The sequence below is a fragment of the Lepisma saccharinum genome, chromosome 3 (genome assembly GCF_977018435.1).
Source record: "Lepisma saccharinum chromosome 3, izLepSacc3.1, whole genome shotgun sequence".
In the NCBI taxonomy this organism is placed as follows: Eukaryota; Metazoa; Arthropoda; class Insecta; order Zygentoma; family Lepismatidae; genus Lepisma; species Lepisma saccharinum.
In genome coordinates this window covers 130,652,162-130,677,036 of record NC_139231.1, presented here as the reverse complement: position 1 = coordinate 130,677,036, position 24,875 = coordinate 130,652,162, and the positions used below count along the sequence as shown (strand labels likewise).

Here is a 24,875-nt window from a genome sequence, read left to right as displayed (position 1 = left end):
GAATTATTACCATGCAATGTATGAAAATAACATGCCATTTGACAACTTATTCCCAGTCAATTTCGTTTGCAAATAACACATTCTTGCACTATAAATACTATCCAATCGTGACTTTTAGCCAACTACGTTCTATCATCAATTGTTTACTAACAAACAACAACAGTATCATAAACCCTCTAGATTCATTAATTTCTTTAAATAATTCTTGAATCTCAATTAAATTTGACCCCAGAAAAAAATTGATAACACTATCACAAATCCCTCCATTCCAGACACACTTGCACATTGTTAACACAGTAAGCACATACACAACTTAGATCAATTGAAAGGTAGAATATCTGCAAGAGAACTGTAGAAAACACTTTTCATACCTGAGACATGACATTAGCCCTAAGCAGAGGGACATTCTGGTCCAGAATAGAATAAAAGATTGAGAGTAACCTATCCAATGAGAATGGCTTTGGACCAAGGACATGATTGTTCATTTTATTTTTCTTCTTCAAGAGAGATTTTGACTTCTTGTTGGAAGCTTTCAAGAAAAGGCATTTGTCCATTTTTGATGGGTTATATGATGCCAAATATGCTGCTATCAATAGGAACTTTGTGTATAAAGGCATAGCAACAATACTGGATGGATCTCCAACTGAGAAGGCACTTTTTTCCGTGGAAGTTTTGCATTCTCTGAAATAAATATTAACAATAATTCCTTAATGAATAATATATATATACAAGTGTGTCACACAATACAAATGTTAGCATAATATATACACAAGTGTGTCACACAATAGAAATGTTAGTAACTGAAATATCGCAAAAGAATTAAATTATTCAGTCTATCTATTAGTGTGTTACCAAGTCACACTAGCAAAATACTCAAAATATGTGTATTTAAAATTGGTGACAGATAAAAAGTTGTCTGCAGTAGTGAGATCTACTAGCTAGGTTCAATACCCAGTGGAAGCAAATGGCCTAATGATTTGGATCACACTTGAAACTATAGGTTCAGTTCCAATAAGGCTATCATAAATTGTAAAAACTTTATACCTAGGTAGCTACATCAATACTTTGATGCCCTTGTTTCCCTTTATTTTACATAGAGCAATATCTCAAATAGCAGTAGCAGAGCAGCAGCTATGCCTTACCTCACACTTTCCCTCAAGAAGGCATTCTGCAAAAGCATTTTCAGGTGAGGCAAGAATCTTTGCCACAAAAGGTACCCATCATTGGATCGAAGACTATCTGAAGCAATAGGCTCACAATACTTCTCAAAGTTTTCAAGAACCTAAAAAAATAATAATATAAACTTATATTTTATTCAACTGAAATAGCTTGTGGAACCCTCAGAATATATTATAAACTTACTGATATTTTTATAGATCTATGTGTGTTCAATTCTTGTTTATTGATAAAAATAATTGTATAATTCATGTACACTGGTTTTGTAGTTTGTAAAGTACTGTAGATGACCAATGCCAACATTTTTTGTAAGGCAAAAACCTATTGCAAGCATTAATTATCGAGGTGAATGAACCATTCATATCCTTCACAGAACCATTTAATACCAGATTGGTATCAGTCAAGGTTAGACGTAGGAAATTGTAAGAAAAAAAAATGACGCTAAATAACAAAAATTAAAAACTCATGAGTGTAACCATTCAAGTTGTTGAGTGACATTCTAAAAATTCTTGGACTATTATGCAATGATTAGAAGTTCAACCAACACCTGTCTTTAGAAGATGGCAGTGATTTGCCGAAATCAACAGGCGAATAAATTAAGTTCTTTTACTCAAGAAAGTTATACAGAATTATTATACGAGGGTTAAGTCATAAGTCATTTACAACAGCATTGATTAAAATATTACAGCCCATTCGTACAATAGATAATACTTAAGAGGCATGCATATGTATTTATTTTTTTAAATTTTTTTTATGGAAATACAAAATGTGCAACAACACACTATAATGAAGTAAGTCTTGAAGCTTTCCTGGCGATGAATGATGAAAATATTCTCTTGGGCTATCGACCAGGCAAGTTGTGGAAAAGATTCCAAGCTTTCGAGAGCTAACGTCACTCTCATCTTCAGGGTGCAAGTGACGTTAGCTCTCGAAAGCTTGGAATCTTTTCCACAACTCACCTGGTCGACAGCCAGAGGGGATCTTTTCAACACACTATAATGGTTGTGTTTCATGTTTTTGAGAGGTGCATGTATGAAATGAACTGCAAAATGCTCTTAAACAAGAAATTTAAGTTAATTTACTGATGTGACACTTTCTGAAGTCAAATTATCCTGCAAGCAGTGCTCGAAAAATTTTCTTCAAAGCTAGGTGCCAGCTCTGAATATCAGGCGCCAGGAAACCACCTACTAGCAATTGTGCATACTACAGTATGTTTTAAGAGTTGCGCAATCCAAGCTTTGAAAGTGTGTGTCGTGGGGATCGTGAGATATATTTACACGGGTTTTCTGCACTAAACTAATCCTGCAGGCTATCACTGGGTTCATAAATTTATGTTAGCATTTATCTAAATAAAAGCAATTACATTATTTTAAAAAAACATTGTTAATTTGCTGAAAACATCTGAGAACTAATTTTCAACAATAAATGCCAACTCTTAAACAATTTGTGGGATCATCTGTTGGTGTTTGACTGGTTGTAAAACTGTTGCTTTGTGAGGTACAGCAGAAGCAGGGCATTTTTATTGGAAAACCTCTTGCACATGAGTGTAAGAATGAGTAGTAAAATACTCTTCAGCGATGCACACGCACTGCTCCAATGAATTGACCATGCTGAATCAATTAAAAAAACAGGCACAGTAGTGGTGAAAGTGAGTGAAGAGAATTCAATGTAACAAGGGGCAGTCTAGGATTCTCAAAAGAGCCCAATTTCGGCACAAAATCTTGATTTACGATTTTTCACGTAAATGTATAGCCAATACTTAGACACATGTTGCATGCGACTGTTGGCAATATTTCGACCTGCTAGTGTTGCCATATATGTCCCAAAAATGGCACTTTTCACTCAACCCATACAATCGCCAATCAAAAAGTCATCAAATGTTGCACATGACCAATATTGGTTGCAAATGACAGACTGACATGGCATCAGTCATCAAATGTCTAATTATGACCCTCCGATAATTTCTTACATATTTTTCTTACTCAGAAGTTGATTTCTGGAAAAAATTTGAATGCTGCTTTCCGTCGGTTATTAATTTATATAATTGTCTGTACAGGGTGAACTGATAATTTTAAGCATTGAAAAAAATCTCAATGGATGAGGCTCTATAATGCAGAAAGCCCGGTGTAAGTGTGTCTTGCAGTTTTCATGATGTGCATTTCCGAAGTTTGGGTTGTGCAACTTTTGAAACACTCTGTATAAGATGCTGAGCATCATGGTATTCAAAACATCGCTAAATCATTTGAGAAAGCAGGAAATGGGGTGTTGGGGGACAAAGGGTAAGAAATTGTTACGGAATCTATGGAATGTTCAGAACGTTGATAAAAAAAAATCATCATTTACTAACTTACGCTGTACTGCAATTTGAACTTAGAATCATCAAAATTTCGTACATATTATAGCAAAAGATCACAGTCGCCAGGCTGAAATTTTTAGTCGCCATGGCAACCTGGCGACTGGGATTTTTCGAGCCCTGCCTGTAAGTAATGCAAATCACAGAAAATTGATTAATTATGCTGTGAATACTTGAGGAACAAAAATGGACTCCTTTACACAAGAAGAAACTTAATACTCTGATAACTACATAATTGTACTTTCATAAGGGAAATTTTATTTTTGTGTAAAAAGTGTAGTTTTTAACATTAAATTTAGCATTATATTCACTATTTTAACACCAAAAAGCCATTCTATATACTGCTGTTGATTTGGAAATGCGGCCAGTTTTTGTACCAAAATCTTTGATATTTTATTCACCTTAAATATGTGGGTCTAATAATACTGCACATCCACGTATCCACGTTACTGAATGATTTACAAATTTTTCATCACTTATGTTTAGTCTGGCTTGATTTTTCTGACATTTCAGGTCAATGGAAGATCTGCAAGACTGATATAATATCAGTTCAGTTCAGCACTTGCCACAATATTTCATTTATTACAAACCACTCGTATCCCAGAAGAAACTATGGACATAAATCTTGCAGTGAAGTACCTGATGACAAATATGAGTGCTGTCACGCTACGATGCCAGGGGTCCCGAGTTCGAATCCTAGGCTGGGCATAGATGTTTGTGAGTGTCCATTCATCATATCATCATCTTCGCAAATTAGCCAAAAGTGGCATAAAAAGCGAAGTAAAATAAAGCAAATCAATCAAATATGAGTGCTACTCGTAAAACCTCTATTGCATTTTTTTTCTATTAACTTCATTCCTAATCAGGTAGGTGTTGGTGTGGAGAGAAGACACGGCAATACATAGTAAATATAATGAATGCCATGTTAAACAGATGCTGTGACGTAGGAGGAACATTAGGCCTTGGGCAAGTGGAGAGACAACTGTACAAAATTTCTGCATGCAATCGCACTCATTTACAAATAAGGTAAGGATGGGCTGATAAGAAATTTTGACCGATAACGATAAAGTGCCAATATAAAATTTACTGATACTGATATTCTACCGATCTGATATAAAATTACAAATGGTTCATTGACCTGCGAAAAACCAAGCTATTGCAATGCCAAAGAAGCTGCATATTTAGACATTTACTTTAAAAATAGTACAGAATGGAATTACATGTTATAACCTTGAAAACGATAACAAAATGGCACAATATTGTACTAAATTGTAAGATATTTATAGATATACCAGATTGGTAAAATTACTGATAATTTTACCGATACGCTTATATCGGCCGATACCGATAGAATAGAGATTCATTTGTCCCATTCATACAAATAAATATCAAAATAAAGTATGCATGTATCTTACCATGTATTCCAGCTCCCTGAGGTTTCTACACATTTTATAAAACGATCCTACCAAAATATTAAGATAGTTTACGTACAAGATCTCTTCACAGGGAAATGGTCGTATCAGGAAGAGAACCTGCTTTATTTCATCTGGAACGAAATGGTTAGACGTAGGAAATTGTAAGATAATAAAAAAATGACGCTAAATAACAAAAAGTAAAAACTCATGAGTGTAACCATTCAAGTTGTTGAGTGACATTCTAATAATGCTTGGACTATTATGCAATGATTAGAAGGTCAACCAACACCCGTTTTTAGAAGATGGCAGTGAGTTGCCGAAATCAACAGGCGAATAAATTAAATTATTTTACTCGCAAAAGTTACACAGAATTATTATACGAGGGATAAGTCATGGCAACTGTATTTTTTTCTCCCAAACCGGACAACACAAAAATCTAAGATGTACATTTGAAAGTGTATGGAATGTACCTTCGAATGAAGCCGCCAGATGAAGTCTGGATGCAGGAGACTGTCGTAGGGAAGAGGCAGAACACAGGATATTGGACAACAGTGTTTTATTATGAGGCAGATCGGCAGTTGACACTCTGCTCCATTTGAAGGCCTCCACCCACCTCGCCACTGTTCGATAGGGTATGGCATGTACACCCAGAGCTTCCTGTAGCTCTGTATTGCATTCCCGTGCATTTCTGCCATGGAGAATTCTTATTTTAACGTATGAACGTTGCTCCTGCTTCATGACCTCCATTTTCAAATGCTGTCACTCACCGACTTAACTTGGCTGCATGCTTACTACTCCACCATTGTTCACATACACCATCTGGTGGCTTCTTTCGAAAGTACATTCCATACACTCAAACGTATATCTTAGATTTTTCGTATTGTCCCCTGTTCGCGAGAAAAAAAAATAGTTGCCATGACTTAACCCACGTATATGGTGGAACCGCAATTTTACATATTCCCACATTACACATTCATTCTTTGTTGTCCCAATAATGCAACATGTTATAAAGCTTTCCCAGATTTCCTGGATTCTAAGTTCTTTTCATTTTGGCCCATAGAAAAAATGGAAAATTGGGGTTCCACTGTGTCTGTGTAAGAAGCCAGATTTAATCCTTAACATGAAGAAAACCATGAGAGATTATATAATGGAATCAGTAGCAACATCTACAAATAAATTATTAGTTCTACTCAAACTGCAGTTCTTTTCAATGTACACATCAAGGAAAAATACATAAAAAAAACATTGTTGTAACATAATTCAAATGCCATGGAATAGTACAGTTTATGCACAAGGCTTGTGAGAAACTACATAATAGCAATATTAATTTTTCACAATGTTAGTAAGTATTCTAATACATATCATATGAAGTTACTTAGCATATACAGGAGTTCATTACCTTCACTATACTGTGGAAAAAACACCTGAATAGGCTCTGATACACCAGACCGTGGGTAAAGGTGTTCTGGAACTCCATCTGTGAGGAACACAACACAAACATTTAGCTTACTCAACTCTTGTAAGCGGGTGAAGGCTGGGAAAAGGTTTGAGCCAAGTTTCTTCATGTATTCACATTTATCAAGAATCTGAGGGAAAAAAGAATGGATCCTGGTTTTAGCTACTTACATGACAGAGATAAATAAAAAGAATTGAATATGAAAACAACATGCAAAAGTACAATTATGGTTCTCATAATAGCATTTTTCTCTCGGAAGGCTTTTGTCAATGCTACAAGCCCTTATGAAAGAGATTTATCTCTCTTCTATATTTAACTGCCAGCACAGATACATTCTCTTATATCTGTCGAAATAGTATGCCAGTAGAGACAATCTTTACTTACCTATTTCTCCCAAATTATGCATGCATCACTATCCACATATATGATGCTTTCTGCATTAAAGAAAACAAGATTTTCAAACTACATAAGGCAGCCCAAGTTGATTGGTTACAGTTTGCTTGTACCATACTAAAGATTTCATTGCTCCCCTCCCCCCACACACAGAGAAAGGTGGGGGAAGGAGTTTACCATTTTGGTAGCATATGAGACACCTATTTTTTTTAAAAAAAGGGGGTCTAAAATAAGTGTTTCAATGATATTTGGACAAATGGAAGAAAATAAATTGGAGACATGAAAAATGAAATCAGGTATCAAATAATCCACCTTCAAAATTTGTATTCACCTTTTCCATTAATTATGAAGATAAAAGGATGCATACCACTATTCAAATGACAATTTAGAAAATACACTGTAATAAAAAAAAATGTCAATACATAAACACACAGAATTTAGAGTTTAAATGCTGTGTATAAAATGGCATTTCAGTGTTGTTATTCTCTTTTAATGAAGTCTCATTTTCCATCCCACAGAATTAACAATGTTCCGGGGATTTTAGATAGCCTACACAGGATAATATAGACCCACGAGAGAATTGTCAGCAAATAAACTATAAATCCTCTATTTTAGGGTTTACTTAATGAGAAATGTGATAGTAAAATGAACTTTCTACCATATGAAATCACCTACAATTAATATTACAGTGGAAAATCAAACATTTCGTGTCCCCACAAAAGCATAACATATTAGACATATAATTATTCAAAAATTCTAATGCTTTGCAGAACACACTTGTAACTTACCAGGAAGAATGTTTCTTTTTTAAGTTGACGGCCAATGATTAACTCCTTTAAATACCATACAAAATCTGCCATATTATCACATCTGATAATTGGTTCATAATCTTCGTTTTTATTTACTTTGTAACCTAAGAAAGGATAAAAAATAGGTATCTTAAAACAATTTCCTTTTAACTATAATGCAGCACTAAAAATGCAAAATGTGCACTGTAAAATACCAAAACGTGCATTATTTCTTTAAAGCATGTCTTAAATTGAATTAGAAAAAGCAATGAACAAAAGATTTTTTTTCCTTTGGATTTGTCAGAACTTTGGATATTTGCAAATAACACATAGTAGTACAGAAAATAATATAATATTTGATGTGAGTGGTTTTGGTTTGAATCTTTGTTATTTACAGTTACTTTTCTGCTATTTTTGGCTAATGACGAAGATGAGTGATATGATCAAATCAAAGAAGAGAGATGCACCAAGAACACCTATGCCCAGGCAAGGGATTCGAAGCATGCTGTGACCACGGAGGTCAGCGAGTGGTTTAGGACTTGAATGTCTGCGGGAGCTTCAAAATTTCAGTATTGACCCAGCATCGTGAGAAAACTTGGCTTTAAAGCAAAATTAATGAGACTACAGTCTCAAAAGTCAGAAAGCAATGGTGATGCAAAAAAAAAAAGGTATCATCTGTGCAGTTAAACTATGTGTACGTAGGAGATAGCGAAAAGTCAGCTAATATACACAGCCAAAAGCCAAAAAATTCCTAATCACAAGCCCTCCTATATAGTTGATGGCAACTACCATGGCTGAATTCTTTGCTTGATACCTCAGCTCTGGAAAAGACACAAATAGAAGTTTGTTTTGTTTTGCACAGTGCTATAAGATACAGAATAAACTTTCCAGAGCTGTAGCCTTCCACAATTGATTTTTTTTTAACTTGTTGTGATCCTATTACAAGCTAATGTGCATGCACTAAAGATTTCCAAGCTATTTCCATTTCATAGTACTAACCGCAATCCCTTTACAGAACACTGCTGTTAATTTCCTGTGTGTTCATGGCCTTAGGAATATGTATTTCATATTTTAATATCTCGATTATGGCATGGGAATGTATCTTGCCCTACATTTATATATATATATATATATATTCCGTTGGTACCGGCTATTACCGATACACTGTTATGAGTATTGACTCAGCCCTAATAAAAAAGTTTTAAAAACAGAAAGTGAGGGGGGGGAGTTATAGTGGCGAAGCATATAGTAGGTACTATGATTGCCAGCAACAGACAAGTCCACATGAAATGGGGGATCCATCAAAATGACCCTGAGTCATTTTTGGTAGTTATTGTCATGTACCACTGTGTCCTCTCAGGCCCAAGCAACAGTACACCACCTTCAATGTCCCTGTATCTAAATACCTATGAATACAACCACAAATAAAATATCTCATTATTTTCAACTGTAGCTGGATGCACAATGATCTGCAAAATAACATTTAGATGCTTACAACCTTTTTGTCATACAAGTGGTGGTTTGTTACTGCATATTATCAAGACATATTACTAACAAAGAGATGAAAATAGGAAAAATATATTTACCAGCAACTGAATTTAGGATCAACTCAAACAACATCCTAGAACTGGTACAATATCTGCAGTCCACTGACACATATAACAGATCTAAAAGTGTCATAATAGACATAACTGTATGCCTCTTTCCTGTAGCATTATGGCCATATATGAGTATGTTTTGTGGTGTTGGCTCTCCCACCTATAAAAGACATCTCATTCTCAAACATGTAAAAAAAAAAATCGTATAATACAATAAGAGAGACAAAGGTTCAATAAGTAAAAACAATACTCATTTTCACAATAATAAAGAACAGCACTTTCTGCTAGGATGAACGTGAGATAAATTTTACCTACAAGAAAAATTACTTCGTAAATCCAAATAATAATTATTTTAAAGCATTTAAATAACTATAGCTTTATTGATTAAATTAATTTATTAATTATGAACATTTTTATTACTTTACACAATTGATAAATACTAGAAAGAAAGAATATGTTGAAATACAAAACTGCAACATATGAGCAGTTTGGATAAAATTCAACCAGGTAGTGTGTCTACGGCGCTGCAGGCAAAATTAATAAATAATCACAGTTGATTTAAGGTCCCGACAATCGGAAGGAGAGTTTGGTTTGAGTTTTAAAGTCCATTTTATGCACAGAAAAGCTAATCGTTACTGGACCTACAATTTAAAACGGGATCTTAACCACTATGTGCCTCCATCAGGTATCGAACCCGGGACCCCTTGGTTACAAGGTGACAACGCTACCACTGCATCATTGGGGAGACCCTGACAATCGGAAAGGGTTCACTGGAAAGGCACTGTGAAGGGTGGCCTCAGTCAGTCATTTGGAACTAATCATAAAATATATTTCACAATTGCCTGGTTAATTTTCACCTGTATGTGCATCCTTATAGGAGCAGTATAACCATACACCATCTTCTTGATAGTGTGATTACTACGAGAAAATTAGATTTTGCATATTATATCAGATTGTGATATATCAGAAATAGGATGTGCAGTGCCTGTCAAAGTTTGTTGTCGTTACCTTAAACATTCAATATGTTGATTCTCTAAGATTCTAATATTGAAACTTACTCTCCCAATCAAATCCAACAATTCACGTGCCTGCTTTCCTCTATTTGGGCAGATCTGTAATATATCTTTCCATTTGGCAGCCATATTTGTTCCGTCTTTCATCCTTCTTAAAACTGCAGCAACAATCCTGTAACAGAAATAATTAGAGGCACATATTTTTGGTAAATAAAAAAGCAAAATTTCGGTACAAAAACGGAGTGAATTTCGGGTTCAAAAGCGGTAAATAAAATCAAATATCGGTGTTATAGCGGTGAAAAATTGGATGAAAAGTGGTATATAAAAAGACATTTTGGTTTTAAAATTGTGAATATAATCCAAAATTTGATTTAAAAACTACACTTATTCCACAGAATTAACATTTCACTTCTAATAGCACATTTATGTAGTTATCAGAGTATTAAGTTTATTTCTGTGTAAAGGAGTCCACTTTTGCTTCTCCAATATTAACAGCAGAATTAACAAATTTTCCGGGAATTGCATAACTCTCAGGATAATTCCGACCTCAGAGGGTGTCGCGGCGGTGAATAAACCATGAATTTCGTGTTTAAGAGTTAATTTCGCTTTTTGCAGTTCATTTCGCATTATTTCGTGACAAAACATGGTCACAAAATGCATCTCACACCTTTCAAAAACCTGAAAAATTAACACTACAATGTGTTTTTTCAAATTTCGTTTTTTTGTCAAAAACGAAATATGCATGCCCCTAGAAATAATATTTCAACTGTTTACAACCTGCAAACAATGATCGACTACTCCCTCAAGAATTATGTCGAATTTTTTTTATCAACAGATTTAAATTTTTTATGTAATATAAAATATGTTTCTGGGTGCAGAAACCACAAATAACCAAAATATTTGATTCCAAAGAATGGCCTTCTTAAGTAAAGAATCTCCTATCTCAGAGTACTTCCATCATCATTTACTACTTGGATTCACTGCTCTATATAATAACCACCATATCTCTTTTCCAATGTTATACTTTATGGTCTACGTGCAGTGAAAATCTCCCGCATGTATTGTTATCTGACCTTGAGTTTTATCGTGGCAAAATTGTTGGTCCATCTCAGAGACGTATGATACCAGTTACGGAACTTTTTCTAGTAAACTTTACCTTCGCATTTTTGTTTGTTGCGACTATCTTGGATTAATATGGCATTATAATTGTAACTATTAGTATTAATATTCATCTATGAAGCATCTTCCATGCACTGCTCTATGAGTGATGACCCTAATACAGGAAAAACAGAGATTATTTCCTAATATAATCTGACTAAGGGAGGCGTCAGTGGACTGGATCAGAAATGTGCAAATTACACGAGCAGAAGAACTCGTAGATGGCCAAGCTTACCCAGATGTGTCATTGATGATCATGATTAATTTTATGAAGATTCTTGCAATGTCTCTGGTCTCCTCACAAACTAATTGAGGTCAAGAATCTTCCATGTGACTTTCATCTTGTATAAGGAGGATTCAGAAATTTGGAGACGAAACAAAGCCACATGATGTTCCTGAATTCCTTGATATTAGAAAAACATGCCTCTTTTTTGATCCAAAACTTTAAAGAACAAAATATCTGTGCCTGTAATCTGCTTGGCATACACCAGAAAAATCTGTCAGGATTTCTTTGTGAAAACAAGTGATTGAAATTGTATCCGCATTTGTAAAAAACAGTTTTCTGCTCTTCGCAGTTTCTTGTACAGGGTTCCCACGCAAACTCCAAATCCATTTTCCCTGAGATTTCCCTGAGTTTTCCAGAATCCTCATATTTTTTCCAGAGTATTGAATGAACAGTAAATGACTACTATAATTTTACAATGGCGTCCTCCATTTCCCCTCATAGGCATACCATCCTCACCTTCATTACTGTTGTTTTCTAATGCAAATAACAAAACTAGTTCAATAATAAAATAAAATTACACTTCTTTGCATGTAATTAAGAACAAAGATGACCAGTTTTCTAGAACTTTAAACAACTCTGAAACAATTTCTAACATATCTGATATAGAACATTGAAATATTTTCACACTTTTCATACATTTTATAAATGGATACAATATCAATTAATCTGTAATGCGTACAATAATAGTTAAGACAAAGAAATTATTGGAATTTTTAAAACATATAAAAATGAAGTGACAATTATTAGTACTGATTTAAAAAGGAATAATAAGTTACTGAGACTGAAATATAAAACAAGAAATGTACTTAATGTTGGATACAGCAAATTAAGAAACTTTACTTCTCAGAAGCTTCAAGTTTTTTTAATTGTTCTGCAATAGCCTTTGCTTCTTCTTGCATCTTTTGTTGTTTGGCTTGTAAAGCACAGATCTCACTTGCTTTACGTTTCATTTCTTTCCTTTTGTTTTCTTTGTGATCACATTTCTTTCTCATCATCTGCAATGCTTCTTCATATCTAATACGTGCACCTTTAACACTCTGGATCATATCTTTGCTTACTTCTACAGTTGACACTCCTCCTACCACTTTCACTGCATCATAAACTTGCTGAATAGCCACAACAGACTCTTCTTTCAAGTTTTCTATTAAAACCTGCTTATTTACAGAAAACCCACATTCCACATATGCATTGTCATGTGATAAAATCAAAACCAACTTAACAGTGCTCCATAACTCAGAGAAGTCATCATTGCCCTTCATGACACCTGTAAAAAAAGAATCTAGTGCATCAGTTTTGATTGAAAAGTTACAAAGCTTCTCTTTCAATTTCACTACTGACATTGTGCAACAATGTCTTAAACTGGCGAATTACTTTATCACCAGTTACAGCCTTCATTCTCTTTCTCCTGAGAAGTTCCTGTATCAGGTCTTCCATGCGCTGAGCACATCCCTTTGGAAACTGAGTCATTTGCTTCAGAACTAAACAACTGGCAAACTCTCACCAACCTGAACTTAAGGGGACTACATTCCACAATCTTCTCTGTTGTTGGTTGCAAAAAAATTCTGCAGCTAGTAAAAAACATAAGCTTCTCCTTTTCATTCACCTCTTTAGCTTTCAAAGCAGCTTTGGTACCAATTCCAATATCAATCTTTGTCAAAGGAATCGAGTTGTCAGAATTCCTGACATCAATTTGCATTAATTTAAAACTATTTTTGCATTGTTCAAGATGTCACTTTTTATGAATCTCCCCATTACATCTCTAACCTAGGGAGTCATGAAGAAATGGGAACATAGGTTTGGGGGTTTGGAACATTGTCAAATATGTCATTCTGGCATATCTGTTGAGAAAACTATTTCACTACATGATATTAATGTAGAACTGCTGGTCCTACAAGTAATACCATTTTACACATATTTGAGCTATTGAGGCATGTAAAAATTCACGTGTCATGTCATGACTATAACAATAGTTGAACATGATCAAAAACTTAAAATATGAACAAGTATTTATGAACAGTACATAATTCATATATGGCACTAGTAAGTAAATATTTAAAATTCTGTTCTAAATGCAGTAAATACACAATCAACAATATTGTACACAAAATATAACATAAAATAAATATTTCCCTAAACAGGACACATTTTTTTTACTATTTTGTAAAAAAAAGAAGGAAGAAAAAACTTAAAACTACTCCCTAATAAGGGAAATCAGATGAACAGGTTATCTTTATTATGAATTTTTCACATCTTGAAATATATTTTACGTCATGTAAAAGATCGAAATTGGTTAATTAAATTTTAAAAAGCGCAAAATTTATGAGGGTATACACTTGGTCACCAGGCCTGGAATTACATATAAAAACAAGAAACAGACAAACAAATAGATATGAGTTCCTTGCTGAAAGAGAAATGCTACAACAGCTTGGATTATCCACAGACATGAGCATATTATAATCCCTCAGTTTTGCTTCATTGGGAATCATTAAACAATTACAAGATTTTCCCTGAGATTTGTATTTTTTTCAAATTCCCTGAGATTTCCAGGTTTTCCAGGTGTGTGGGAACCCTGCTTGTAATGAAGTATGTATTCTATGTTAGTAAAAACAATAATTTTCACTAGAAGTTTGCATGAAAAGAAATTCGTTATTAATATTACTTCCTAATAGTAAAACTGTGTGCTCCAAAAAACAAAAAAGCACTTGATCTCCATAATGTTAGTTTGCAAATTCTCATTCTTTCATAATTTTCGGTTTTATTTTAAATTTTGTACCTTACGAAAATTAATAACAAAAGTAAAACATTTTTTAAAGAATATTTCTTTAAAGTGCTGCATTTTATATAGGTTGTCTTCAAATTTGTATTATATATTTCTTGTCCTTATTTCTTTCAAGTACTTCAAAATGTACGCAAGAATGACATGAAACAAATAAATTACTTAAAATAAATGAAAATGAAGTTTTACACAATGCAATATATTAGGTGTCTGTCAGACACCATGATACCAGTTACGTTACATTATGAGGTGCATGCCACAATGTTAGGCACCTTACTTTATCCAGTTCTGAACAGCCTTGGTACAGGAATGGGACTCTCCCCAAGAACGGCTTGACAACCTTGTTCACAGCATACCATCCAGGGTGATACACCACACTGTGAGGCAGCAGTGCTATTGGACAGGAAAGTAATCTTTACATTACTAACACAGGATGTCCACCATAGAGATGTTGCTTGTTTCACACCAGTGGAATTTTGTTTATATCATCTTGGAGGTGACGGTCTATGAGCGTCCCACAATTGGCAGAGGTGGGGTACAGTTGGTGGACTACTATGTGGTCTTCCCAGCTAGATCCGAGGGATCTGCTGACCAACGACAGGTGCGGCCCTCCATTCATATTGGGGGTTAGGCGTAGAGCTGACAACTCTGCACTGTAAAAACACATGTGAAGAATCAGCAACATGAGACCATGGATGTTCCCAAGGTAAAATATTCCGGAGGTAAAATAGTCTCCCATTCGGATCTCCGGCCAGGGACTACTTTGGGAGATCCCTGGACTAAGAATAAGATCTACATTAGGAATAAGGATATTAAATTCGGCACCTGGAATGTTCTGAGTCTTTAATGGCCTGGGGCATTTCAGTGTACAGTTAATGAGATAGTTAGGTATAAATTAGATGTAGTAGCTGTCCAGGAAGTTAGGTGGCCAGGATTATACTTTTTTCTATGGTGGTACTGAAAATCATAATTTTGGAACAGGCTTCTTCATAAATAATAGAATTATCTCAGCCCTTAAAACAGTAGAATTTATTAATGATAGGATATCATATGCAGTTTTACAGTGGTGCAAAATTATTTTAATAAATATTCATGCACCAACGGAAGATAAAGATGATAATACTAAAGATGATTTTTATGAGGAGTTAGAACAGGTCTTTGATAAATTTTCTCAGTATGATATGAAAATTCTGTTAGGTGACTTTACTGCACAGATTGGCAAAGAAGACACATTTAAACCCACGATTGGTAAAGAAAGTCTTCATGAATTAAGTAATGATAATGGTATAAAATTAATTACTTTTTCAACCTCAAAGAATTTAATTGTGAAAAGTACCACTTTTAAACATAAAGATATCCATAAATATACCTGGTCTTCTCCAGATGGTAGAACTCATAATCAGATAGATCATATTCTCATTGATAAGAGAAGGCATACTAGTATAATTGACGTTCGTACACATAGAGGTGCTGACTGTGCCAGTGACCATTATTTAGTAATTGCTAAATTAAGAGAAAGACTCTCAGTGATAAATCATAAGCAACAAAATCTAAAAGTTCTAAAATTTGATACAGGAAAGTTTACTGATGAAAGAATTAAGAAAGATTACCAAATTAAACTGTCAAATAGATTTCATGTCTTGCAGGATTTAAATGATGATGAAAATATAAATGAAACAGACGTAAATAAGAATTGGGAGCACATACGTAATGCAATAGAATCAGCAGCTAAAGAAAGTATAGGATACCATAAACCGAGAAAAAGGAAGCCATGGTTTGATAATGAATGTCATAATCTAATAGAAATAAGAAATCAGGCTAGACTTAGGTGGTTAAATAACTCTGATACAAATCTAAACAATTATAATAGAATAAAGCGAGAAGTTAACCACACGTTCAGAAGTAAAAAAAAGAGATTACTTGAAAAGCAAAATTAACGCAATTGAAACAAACAGCAAAAATAAAAATATCAGAGATTTATATAAAGGTGTAAATGAGTTTAGAAAGGGGGTGGCAACCTAAAGTAAACTTGATAAAAGATAAAGACGGTGATTTTCTAGCTGACCCAAGCGATATTCTAAATAGATGGAAGAACTACTTTAATGACCTTTTAAATGTTCATGTAGGAGATAAATCAGAAGTAAATGAAGTACACACAGCAGAACCTTTAGTTCCAGAACCTAACTTGACTGAAGTTAAGGATGCTATTAAAAGGCTAAAGAATAACAAAGCACCTGGGATTGATTTAATACCAGCTGAGTTAATTAAATATGGTGGGAATTCGTTAATATGTCAAATTCATAAATTAATTTGTTTAATATGGAATAAAGAAGAAATCCCTCAACAGTGAAAAGAATCCATAATTGTTCCTTTGTTTAAAAAAGGTGATAAAATGAACTGCAATAATTACCGTGGAATTTCTCTACTCTCAACAACATATAAAATATTATCTAACATTCTTTTAGCAAAACTAACTCCATATGCTAATGAAATTATAGGTGATTATCAATGTGGATTTAAATGTAAAAGATCAACAACAGATCAAATTTTTCACATCAGACAGACACTTGAGAAGAAGTGGGAATATAATCAAAATGTCCATATGATTCAGTTAAAAGAGATAAATTATACAGAAGGTCGATCCGCGTATATGTGTCCGATTTTGAACCGTCACTCCTGTACACAGAATCTACTGATCCAAGCAGTTAAAAGCATGGGAGGACGGTTTGAGCCTGTAGTATCTTGGCACTATCGCGAGTGTGTGTTGTGTGCATGATGGGTCTTAAGGTGAACCGTTTTTGGGAGGACTACATAGTTGAACTTTTCCATGCCAAAAATCCTGTGTCAAAAATTCAGAAACAGTGCTAACAACATGGATGCACCTTGGGGTCGCCGACCATCAAGAACATAATCAAGCGGCATAAAAACCACGAGGCTCCAGCTATTCGGTCGCCCACCAGGGGGACGAGGAAGTGAGCGTGCACTGGAGTGATGCAACCAGTGTCTCGGAAGTTGCATCGAATGGCACTACAGGAAAAACCCCCGATGCAATGTGTTATGGCCACACGACTCCACGTGGCCCAGTCAACTGTGAACCGCACCCTGTGTGAGAAATTAAACCTCTGGAAGGTTTTTCAAAACCGTGAACATTACCTCAGTGAGACCTATTTGTGTAAGGTCTCATCACACACATCTCGTTCTACCCAGAACTTTCTGCAACAGATGGCGACAGACACCGGTATTCGGGCTATTCCATTTCAAGATATACTGGCGAAGTCATCAGATGCGAGTCCCATGGATTTCTGTGGGTTTGGTCTACTGAAACGGGCAGTTTCCTCTCATTGTGTCACCACTCTCTGGGACCTGTGGAAAGCCTGTCAGGAGGACTAGCAGAAGATTCCACTTCCTGTACTTCATCATAGCCTCCTATAATGGAAGTTACGATGCAGGGCTATTGCCAAGAGACACGGAGATCACATTGAGGCCAAACGATGGTGGTCCCGTGGATTTTCATAAGGTAAGTGCTAGTCCAAAATCGGACACATATATACAGATCGACCTTCTGTATAATATACGTATTAGTCGAGTTTGGAATACCTAAGAAACTTGTTAATGATAAAAGTATGCAACAGTGAAATAGAAAGTAAAATTCGTGTGGATATTAATGTGTCCGACAGATTTACAATTCATGATGGGTTAAAACAAGGAGATGCATTATCTCCATTGCTCCTTAATTTTGCCTTAGAATACGCTGTTAGGAAGGTAAAAGAAACTAACGAAGTACGAAAATTAAACGGTGTGACTCAGCTGTTAGCATATGCAGATGATGTAGACTTACTGGGGGATGATGGTTACATCATCACGAACCATTCACGGATAGCCCCACGAACCATTTCCGGTAAGGTTAGGTTAGGTTAGGCAAGCTGAGTTAAAATTTTGATCGTAGAACAATGCGATACAGCTTTTTTTTTTTAAAAAAAAAAAAAGTCTCAATTTACTTCAGCTTTTTTCACGATTTCCAGACGTGATCCCCGCATTTTAACAACAGATTCGTGATTAGAAGGCCAAATTTAGTTAGAATACCAAATATTAACGAAATTGGAGATATTCTCTATATTCTGCATTGACTCCGAGGAAAGAAGAGTTTACAGAATTCTTGTTGGGAAACCTGATGGTAAGAGACCAGTAGGAAGACCAAGATGAAGGGATAATATTGAGATGGACCTACAGGAAATCGGTAGGGATGGGAAAGAGTATATAGATCTTGCTCAGGATAGGGACAGGCCTGTGTTGCTGCAGCCATGAACCTTCGGGTTTAAGAAGGCTAGAGAGTTAGTTAGTTACCAGTTAAGGGTTAAATAGCTCTATGGTGATAGCTGATTACAGTAGTTGCACCTTTAATTTAACGCAGTGACTATTTTCACCAGGTGGTGAAGCTAGCTTTTGAGCTATTTTCACCATTTTTAAACTGCACGTGCATGAACTACAACCTGGTACGGCCTGCTACATGGATGTGTGTATTCTTTAGTTGCTGATGTGTACGAAGCTGACGCCAGTGTGCAATTTTTTTCATGCAGGAGACAAGTAATTTTTTTTCTGTTTGCCATGGAGTTTGGCAAATATCGCATGGTGTACGTCTCGGGTGTTCTGATATGGACTGGTGCTGTTAATGTAACATGGGCATGAAGGGTATTGCCACAGATAAGGGTATATATCTGTGGTATTACGTTCCTAAATGCTTTCGTTGTTAGGTTAGGCAAGTCACGTTTAGGGCTATTAGCATGAAAATTACTTCGGTAAATACTTCCCAACACCTGATCATTTACTTTGTGGTCTTCAGCTCTTTGCTATTCTCACTACCTAGTGACAGTAGTAGTCAGACCCATTTCTAATTTAAAATAACTTCTTATCAGTAAGTTCAACAACACTGCCAATGAATATAATAAAATAAGATAAAATACAATGTTATGGTATGATTCAGGTAATTATTTGGTGGTTAAAATATCGGTAAATTTCTTATATCCGGAAAATGGATTTCTTCAAATTTACAGGAGAAATTACTTACCGAATGCAGTTTCTTTATAGTTGTGGAAGTTCGGGGAAGTGTTTTCTCACATCGTTCATTGAATTTTGCTGGTAAATCGTCTATTTTTCGATATAAATGTGTGACCGATGCACAAAAGCTGTTGCATCCATTTCCTTCCAGCCGGATGTTGCCTGTGTGTGATGACGTAATCACGGTCAATGCCAGTCAGTGTTTCCAAACACGTGTTTTTGTAACTGAAGAAAGTACATTTCCGCAAATGGTTTGTGGGGCTGTGTGTCAATGGTTCGTGGGGCTATGCAAGAATGGTGTGTGGGGCTACGCATTTTTTTTTCTAAACCAATTTTTAACCATTCTAACCTAACCTTACCGGAAATGGTTCTTGGGGCTATGCGTCAATGGTTTGTGGGGCTACGTAAGTATTTCTGGGTGGAGTGGAGTGCAAACACTGCATGCCGAGTACGGTAGTGAAACTGTGACTGCCATTTTGCATGTTACCGAAGGCAAAATGAAACGAAGAAAACTTACTCGATATGTCGCAAATAGAGCTTATTTCCGTGAAATAAGCGAAATGCCACCTTCAACAATTTTTCTCAATGCAGAATACGTAAGTACCAATATTGAAATTTAATGAACTAGCAAATTTCAGCTGTTTTCCGGATATAAGAAATTTACCAAAATATCAACATACGCTATTCTCATCACCTGGTGAAAAGAGCCCCGCATGCTATTCCCACCACCCGGTGAAAATAGTTCCTGCCTTAATTTAAATATTCCAGTTGATCTAAATAGGTATATTTTAGATAAGTGTGCATGAAAATTTCATTACTACTTTGATCTAGTCCAAACACCTAGAACTCATTAATTTCGTCCGTTTTAACATTGCTACTTACTTATTGTGCACACAATATGGCGCAAGCATTTTGGATCATCGCATGTTTTGCTTGTGTTTTGTTGATTTGGAGTGGGTGTGCAGCGTTTCCAAACTTCTAAACCAAAAAATACCTACTTCTGTGTTATTAATTTTCTATTTTTTCCCGTGTTTGAAATTATGCTAGATAACACTTTACTATACTGGAGACGGATTTCTTCAAATTTGCAGGAGAAAGTACTTACGCAAATCATTTTCTGTAGCGTTGTTGATGTTCGGGAATGTAGTTTTGATCCATTTTAATGCGAATGCAAGTGGTTTTTTATGAAAATCTATCTCCGACGCGCTATTGCTGCTGCTACCATTTGCTTTCTGCACGAGAGCACAATACGCTCTCGTATTGTCCGTATATGGTAAATTGAACGAAAGGAGTGCTAATGGAACCTAACCTGACAGGCCTAACCTAACCTAGTAGGCATACCTCGTCCCCGTGATGGTTCGTGGGGCTATCGTAAATTTTTGGGCTAGCGTCAATGGTTTTTGGGGCTACCCGTGGATGGTTTGTTGGAAATAAGGAACAACAGTAAGTACTCGTTAATGTAAGAAATAATTATATTCGTTAGAAATTCATTATTTCACCTAAAGAAATGTTCCGAAATGCAGAATAGTACGTTAGCAATGTAAAAAATTGCGAAATAAATCATTGATAGGTGTCTCCAGTATAGTAAAGTAGTACCGGTTAGGCAAAGGTGAAACACCAATAAATCATTTATTTCGCACTATTCTACATTGCAGAACATTTCTTTAGGTGTAATAATGAATTTCTAACGAAATTAATGTCTATTTCTTACATTTACGAGTACTTACTGTTCTTCGTTATTTCGATTCTGTAACAAACATTATGGTGATAGCGTACTGGTTCATCACGCGTTGTGCGAGTGTTTGTCGATTTATGCAGTATTGCAACCTTGTTCACCGAAAAATACCTACTTTCATGCCCAGATTTGAAATTATGCTAATACCTCGCAAACCATTTCCCATAAGGTTAGGCAAGCATAGTTTACAAAAATTTTTAAGAAATTAAAAATACTCGACATGTCATGTTATAGTGAAAACACGGCGAGGTTCGAAACACTCACTGGGGGTTACGTCATGTAAGACACGGAACATTGGGCTAGACTCTACTTTACATCCTTATTGCCTTTTGGTGGTAACCGATGGTAGTTAACAACATCACAGGCTCGTCTTTGTGTCCGCGTTTTGAATGCGTGTGCTTTGCTTGTTTGCATTCTTCGTCATGATTGCTTCTTTGCGTTCGCGGTGCGCGTGTATGGTACATGAAGAAAAACAGGTTCCAAAAACTTGTAAATAGTGTAAAATACGTTTATCCCCAGTAATAATTTAGTGCAGCGTTCAAAACCGATGCAGACATCCGGCATCTCTTCGGGTAAGTACCTTTTTCTTTTTACACTTTCTGTTCACGATAGCCCCACTAACCATTCACAGGTAGCCCCACGAACCATTCATGATAGCCCCACAAACAATTCACGTTAGCTCCAAAAACCATGCACAGGTAGCCCCAGGCACCATTCACGATAGCCGGACGAGGTTAAGTTAGGTTCCATTAGCACTCATTTCACCCTTAAATATGTGCTTCATTATCGAAAAATTTCCACACTACGTTCAATTACGCATATCCGGACAACATCGGTTTTTATTGATTTCCTCCTCCAGGTAATTTTTCCTCACTTTGGGATTTACTTTGGGTAAAATTTAAGTAACCCCGAAACGCATTTCTTCAAATTTACAGGAGAAATTACTTACCGAATGCAGTTTCTTTAGAATTGTGGAAGTTCGGGGATGTGTTTTCTCGCATCGTTCATTCAATTTTGCCGGTAAATCATCTATTTTTCGATATAAATGTGTGGCCGATGCACGAAAGCTCTTGCATCCATATACTTCCAGGTGGATGTAGCCTGTGTGTGATGACGTAATCCTATTCAATCCTGGTCAGTGTTTCCAAACACGTGTTTTTGTAAGTGAAGAAGGTACGTTTCCGCAAATGGTTTGTGGGGCTATGTGTCAATGGTTCATGGGGCTATGCGAGAATAGTGGGTAACACTTTACTATACTGGAGACGGATTTCTTCAAATTTACAGGAGAAAGTACTTACGCAAATGATTTTCTGTAGCGTTGTTGATGTTCGGGCATGTAGTTTTGATCCATTTTAATGCGAATGCATGTGGTTTTCTACGAAAATCTATTTCTGACGTGCTATTGCTGCTGCCGCCATTTGCTTTCTGCATGAGAGCACATTACGCTCTCGTATTGTCCGTATATGCTAAATTGAACGAAATGAGTGCTAATGGAACCTAACCTAACCTAGTAGGCATACCTCGTCCCCGTGATAGTTCGTGGGGCTATCATGAATTTTTGGGCTAACGTCAATGGTTTTTGGGGCTACCCGTGGATGGTTTGTGGGAAATAACGAACATCAGTAAGTACTCGTTAATGTAAGAAATAGACATTATTTTCGTTATAAATTCATTATTTCACCTAAAGAAATGTTCCGCAATGCAGAATAGTACATTAGCAATGTAAAGAATTGCGAAATAAATCATTGATAGGTGTCTCCGGTATAGTAAAGTAGTACCGAATAGGGTGTGGGGCTACGCATATTTTTTTTCGAAACCAATTTTTAACTATTGTAACCTATACGGTAAAAATCTGATATTCCCCGGGGCATGAGTTTACAATACCGGACCACTCTCCAATTTTTATAAAATTTCGCCTACTTATTAATTTCGGTGTCCTGATGACGTAACTGTAGTTCATATTTGGCGGTCGCTTGTTAAAATTGTACATTTACGTCTAGAAATTGTAAAATAACCTTGTGATTTACCACATTGATTGTCCCTACACAGCAATTCGGAACCATCTTTCTTTCGCAATTCGTTAATGGTCTTCCTTTATGCACAACAATCTTGCTGACGTAAGACGAGGAATGCCTACGAGGTTAGGTTAGGCCTGTTAGGTTAGGTTCCATTAGCATAAATACAAAGAAAAATTAATATTTAGCTACTAGAACTATACCTTGTCTTGCCTGTTGATTTCTTCATGTTGGGAAAATGGCGTCTTCCGTGGAGCTATTGTTCTTATGGTAGGGTTATGTTACGTTAAGAAAACATAGTTTATTTCGTTTTTTTCTCGATTTCCATACTTGACCGCCAATTATTACATGCAGATTCGTGTTCAGGAGTTCACAATTAGTGAGTAGGCGACATTTCATAGAAATTGGAGAGTGGTCCGGTATTGTAAACTCGTTGCATATTCCCCGGACACCTATAACTTCGTTTTGTCAATTTTTGACATTTGTACTTACCTATCTGCTTCGCGAAATATTCTTTAACGTGTATTCACGTTTTTTGATCAAAGTAATTGCAATTTTTTTAAAAAAAAAAAAGTAACTGAAGAACGTACGTTTCCGCAAATGGTTTGGAGGCTGTGTCAATGGTTCGTGGGGCTATGCGAGAATGGAATGTGGGGCTACGCATATTTTTTTCGAAACCAATTTTTAACTTGTAACCTATACGTGACCCTACCTAACCTAACCTTTCCCTAACCTTACCGGAAATGGTTCGTGGGGCTATGCGTCAGTGGTTGAATTTCCGCAAGAAACATTCCCACATCACACAAAACACCTTCCAGATGTTAGACAATACTACAGGAACTTATTACCGTAAATAGTTTCTTCTGTAAAAATGAAGAATTCTGTCCGGGGAATGTCAGATTAGTACCAATAAAGGAATTTCAGGAGTTTCGGGGACACTTAATATTTAATAAAGTAAGAAATCCGTTTCCGCTATACGAAAGTGTTAGTTAGTTTTTTATTTATGTGGAATTAAATCTGCAATTAAAATTTTTAAAAAACAGTATGTGAAATCTTACAATATACTTAATTTTCTAACCTGTTTTTGGCAAATTTCCCATAGGAGATACTTCAATTGACACCTAAAACTTTCAAAGTTCAATATACATTGACATTTGTTTGCATTAGCAGACTTTTTTGCCTATAAAGCACTTGCACAGGCACTTGTTTCTCTGTTTGTTATGCTGGTTCCTTCCCGCGCTTTCCATTCCACAGTACCTAACCGCACAACAGTTTCGCTTGCGGAACTGCCAACTCTTGCTACCCAACGCACCTTCTTCCTTCTTCTTCTTCTTCTGACCCTGTCAGACAAAACACTGTCGACTTTGGCCAATGTTTCTGTATTTGTACTATGGTATGGGACAGCAGTAGTCTGTGGTATTGGATTTCTGTTACACAACTTTTCCTTACAATACACAACAGATGACACTAACCAATTTTCAATTTTTACACTTTTACATTCTATGTTCTGTTTATAATTCGATTTGACATTTTCGAGCGTATCCATATAAAATCCAACTAATTGGTATTGATAAATCAGATAAAAGTGAAAGTAAAGAATTGAGAGAATTGATCACATTCCAAAAATAAATGTTGGGCATCTGGATTATCCAGGGGCG

The 24,875-nt window shown here is 35.8% G+C and overlaps 1 protein-coding gene across 1 annotated transcript in view; it reads right to left on the bottom strand.

Moving 5' to 3' along the window:
* Positions 1–24,514, bottom strand: part of Orc5 (origin recognition complex subunit 5) — a 32,161-nt gene extending 7,647 nt beyond the window's left edge. Inside the window, exons 1-8 of the mRNA XM_083120171.1 lie at positions 24,296–24,514; positions 10,238–10,364; positions 9,168–9,339; positions 7,582–7,706; positions 6,344–6,530; positions 4,945–5,075; positions 1,143–1,282; positions 372–681 (exon numbers count right to left, since the gene is read on the bottom strand). Of these exons, the coding sequence (XP_082976297.1) occupies positions 372–681; positions 1,143–1,282; positions 4,945–5,075; positions 6,344–6,530; positions 7,582–7,706; positions 9,168–9,339; positions 10,238–10,339 (1,167 nt within the window). The 5' untranslated portion in view covers positions 10,340–10,364; positions 24,296–24,514. The remainder of the gene's footprint in view (positions 1–371; positions 682–1,142; positions 1,283–4,944; positions 5,076–6,343; positions 6,531–7,581; positions 7,707–9,167; positions 9,340–10,237; positions 10,365–24,295) is intronic.
* Between the last annotated feature and the right edge of the window lie 361 nt (positions 24,515–24,875).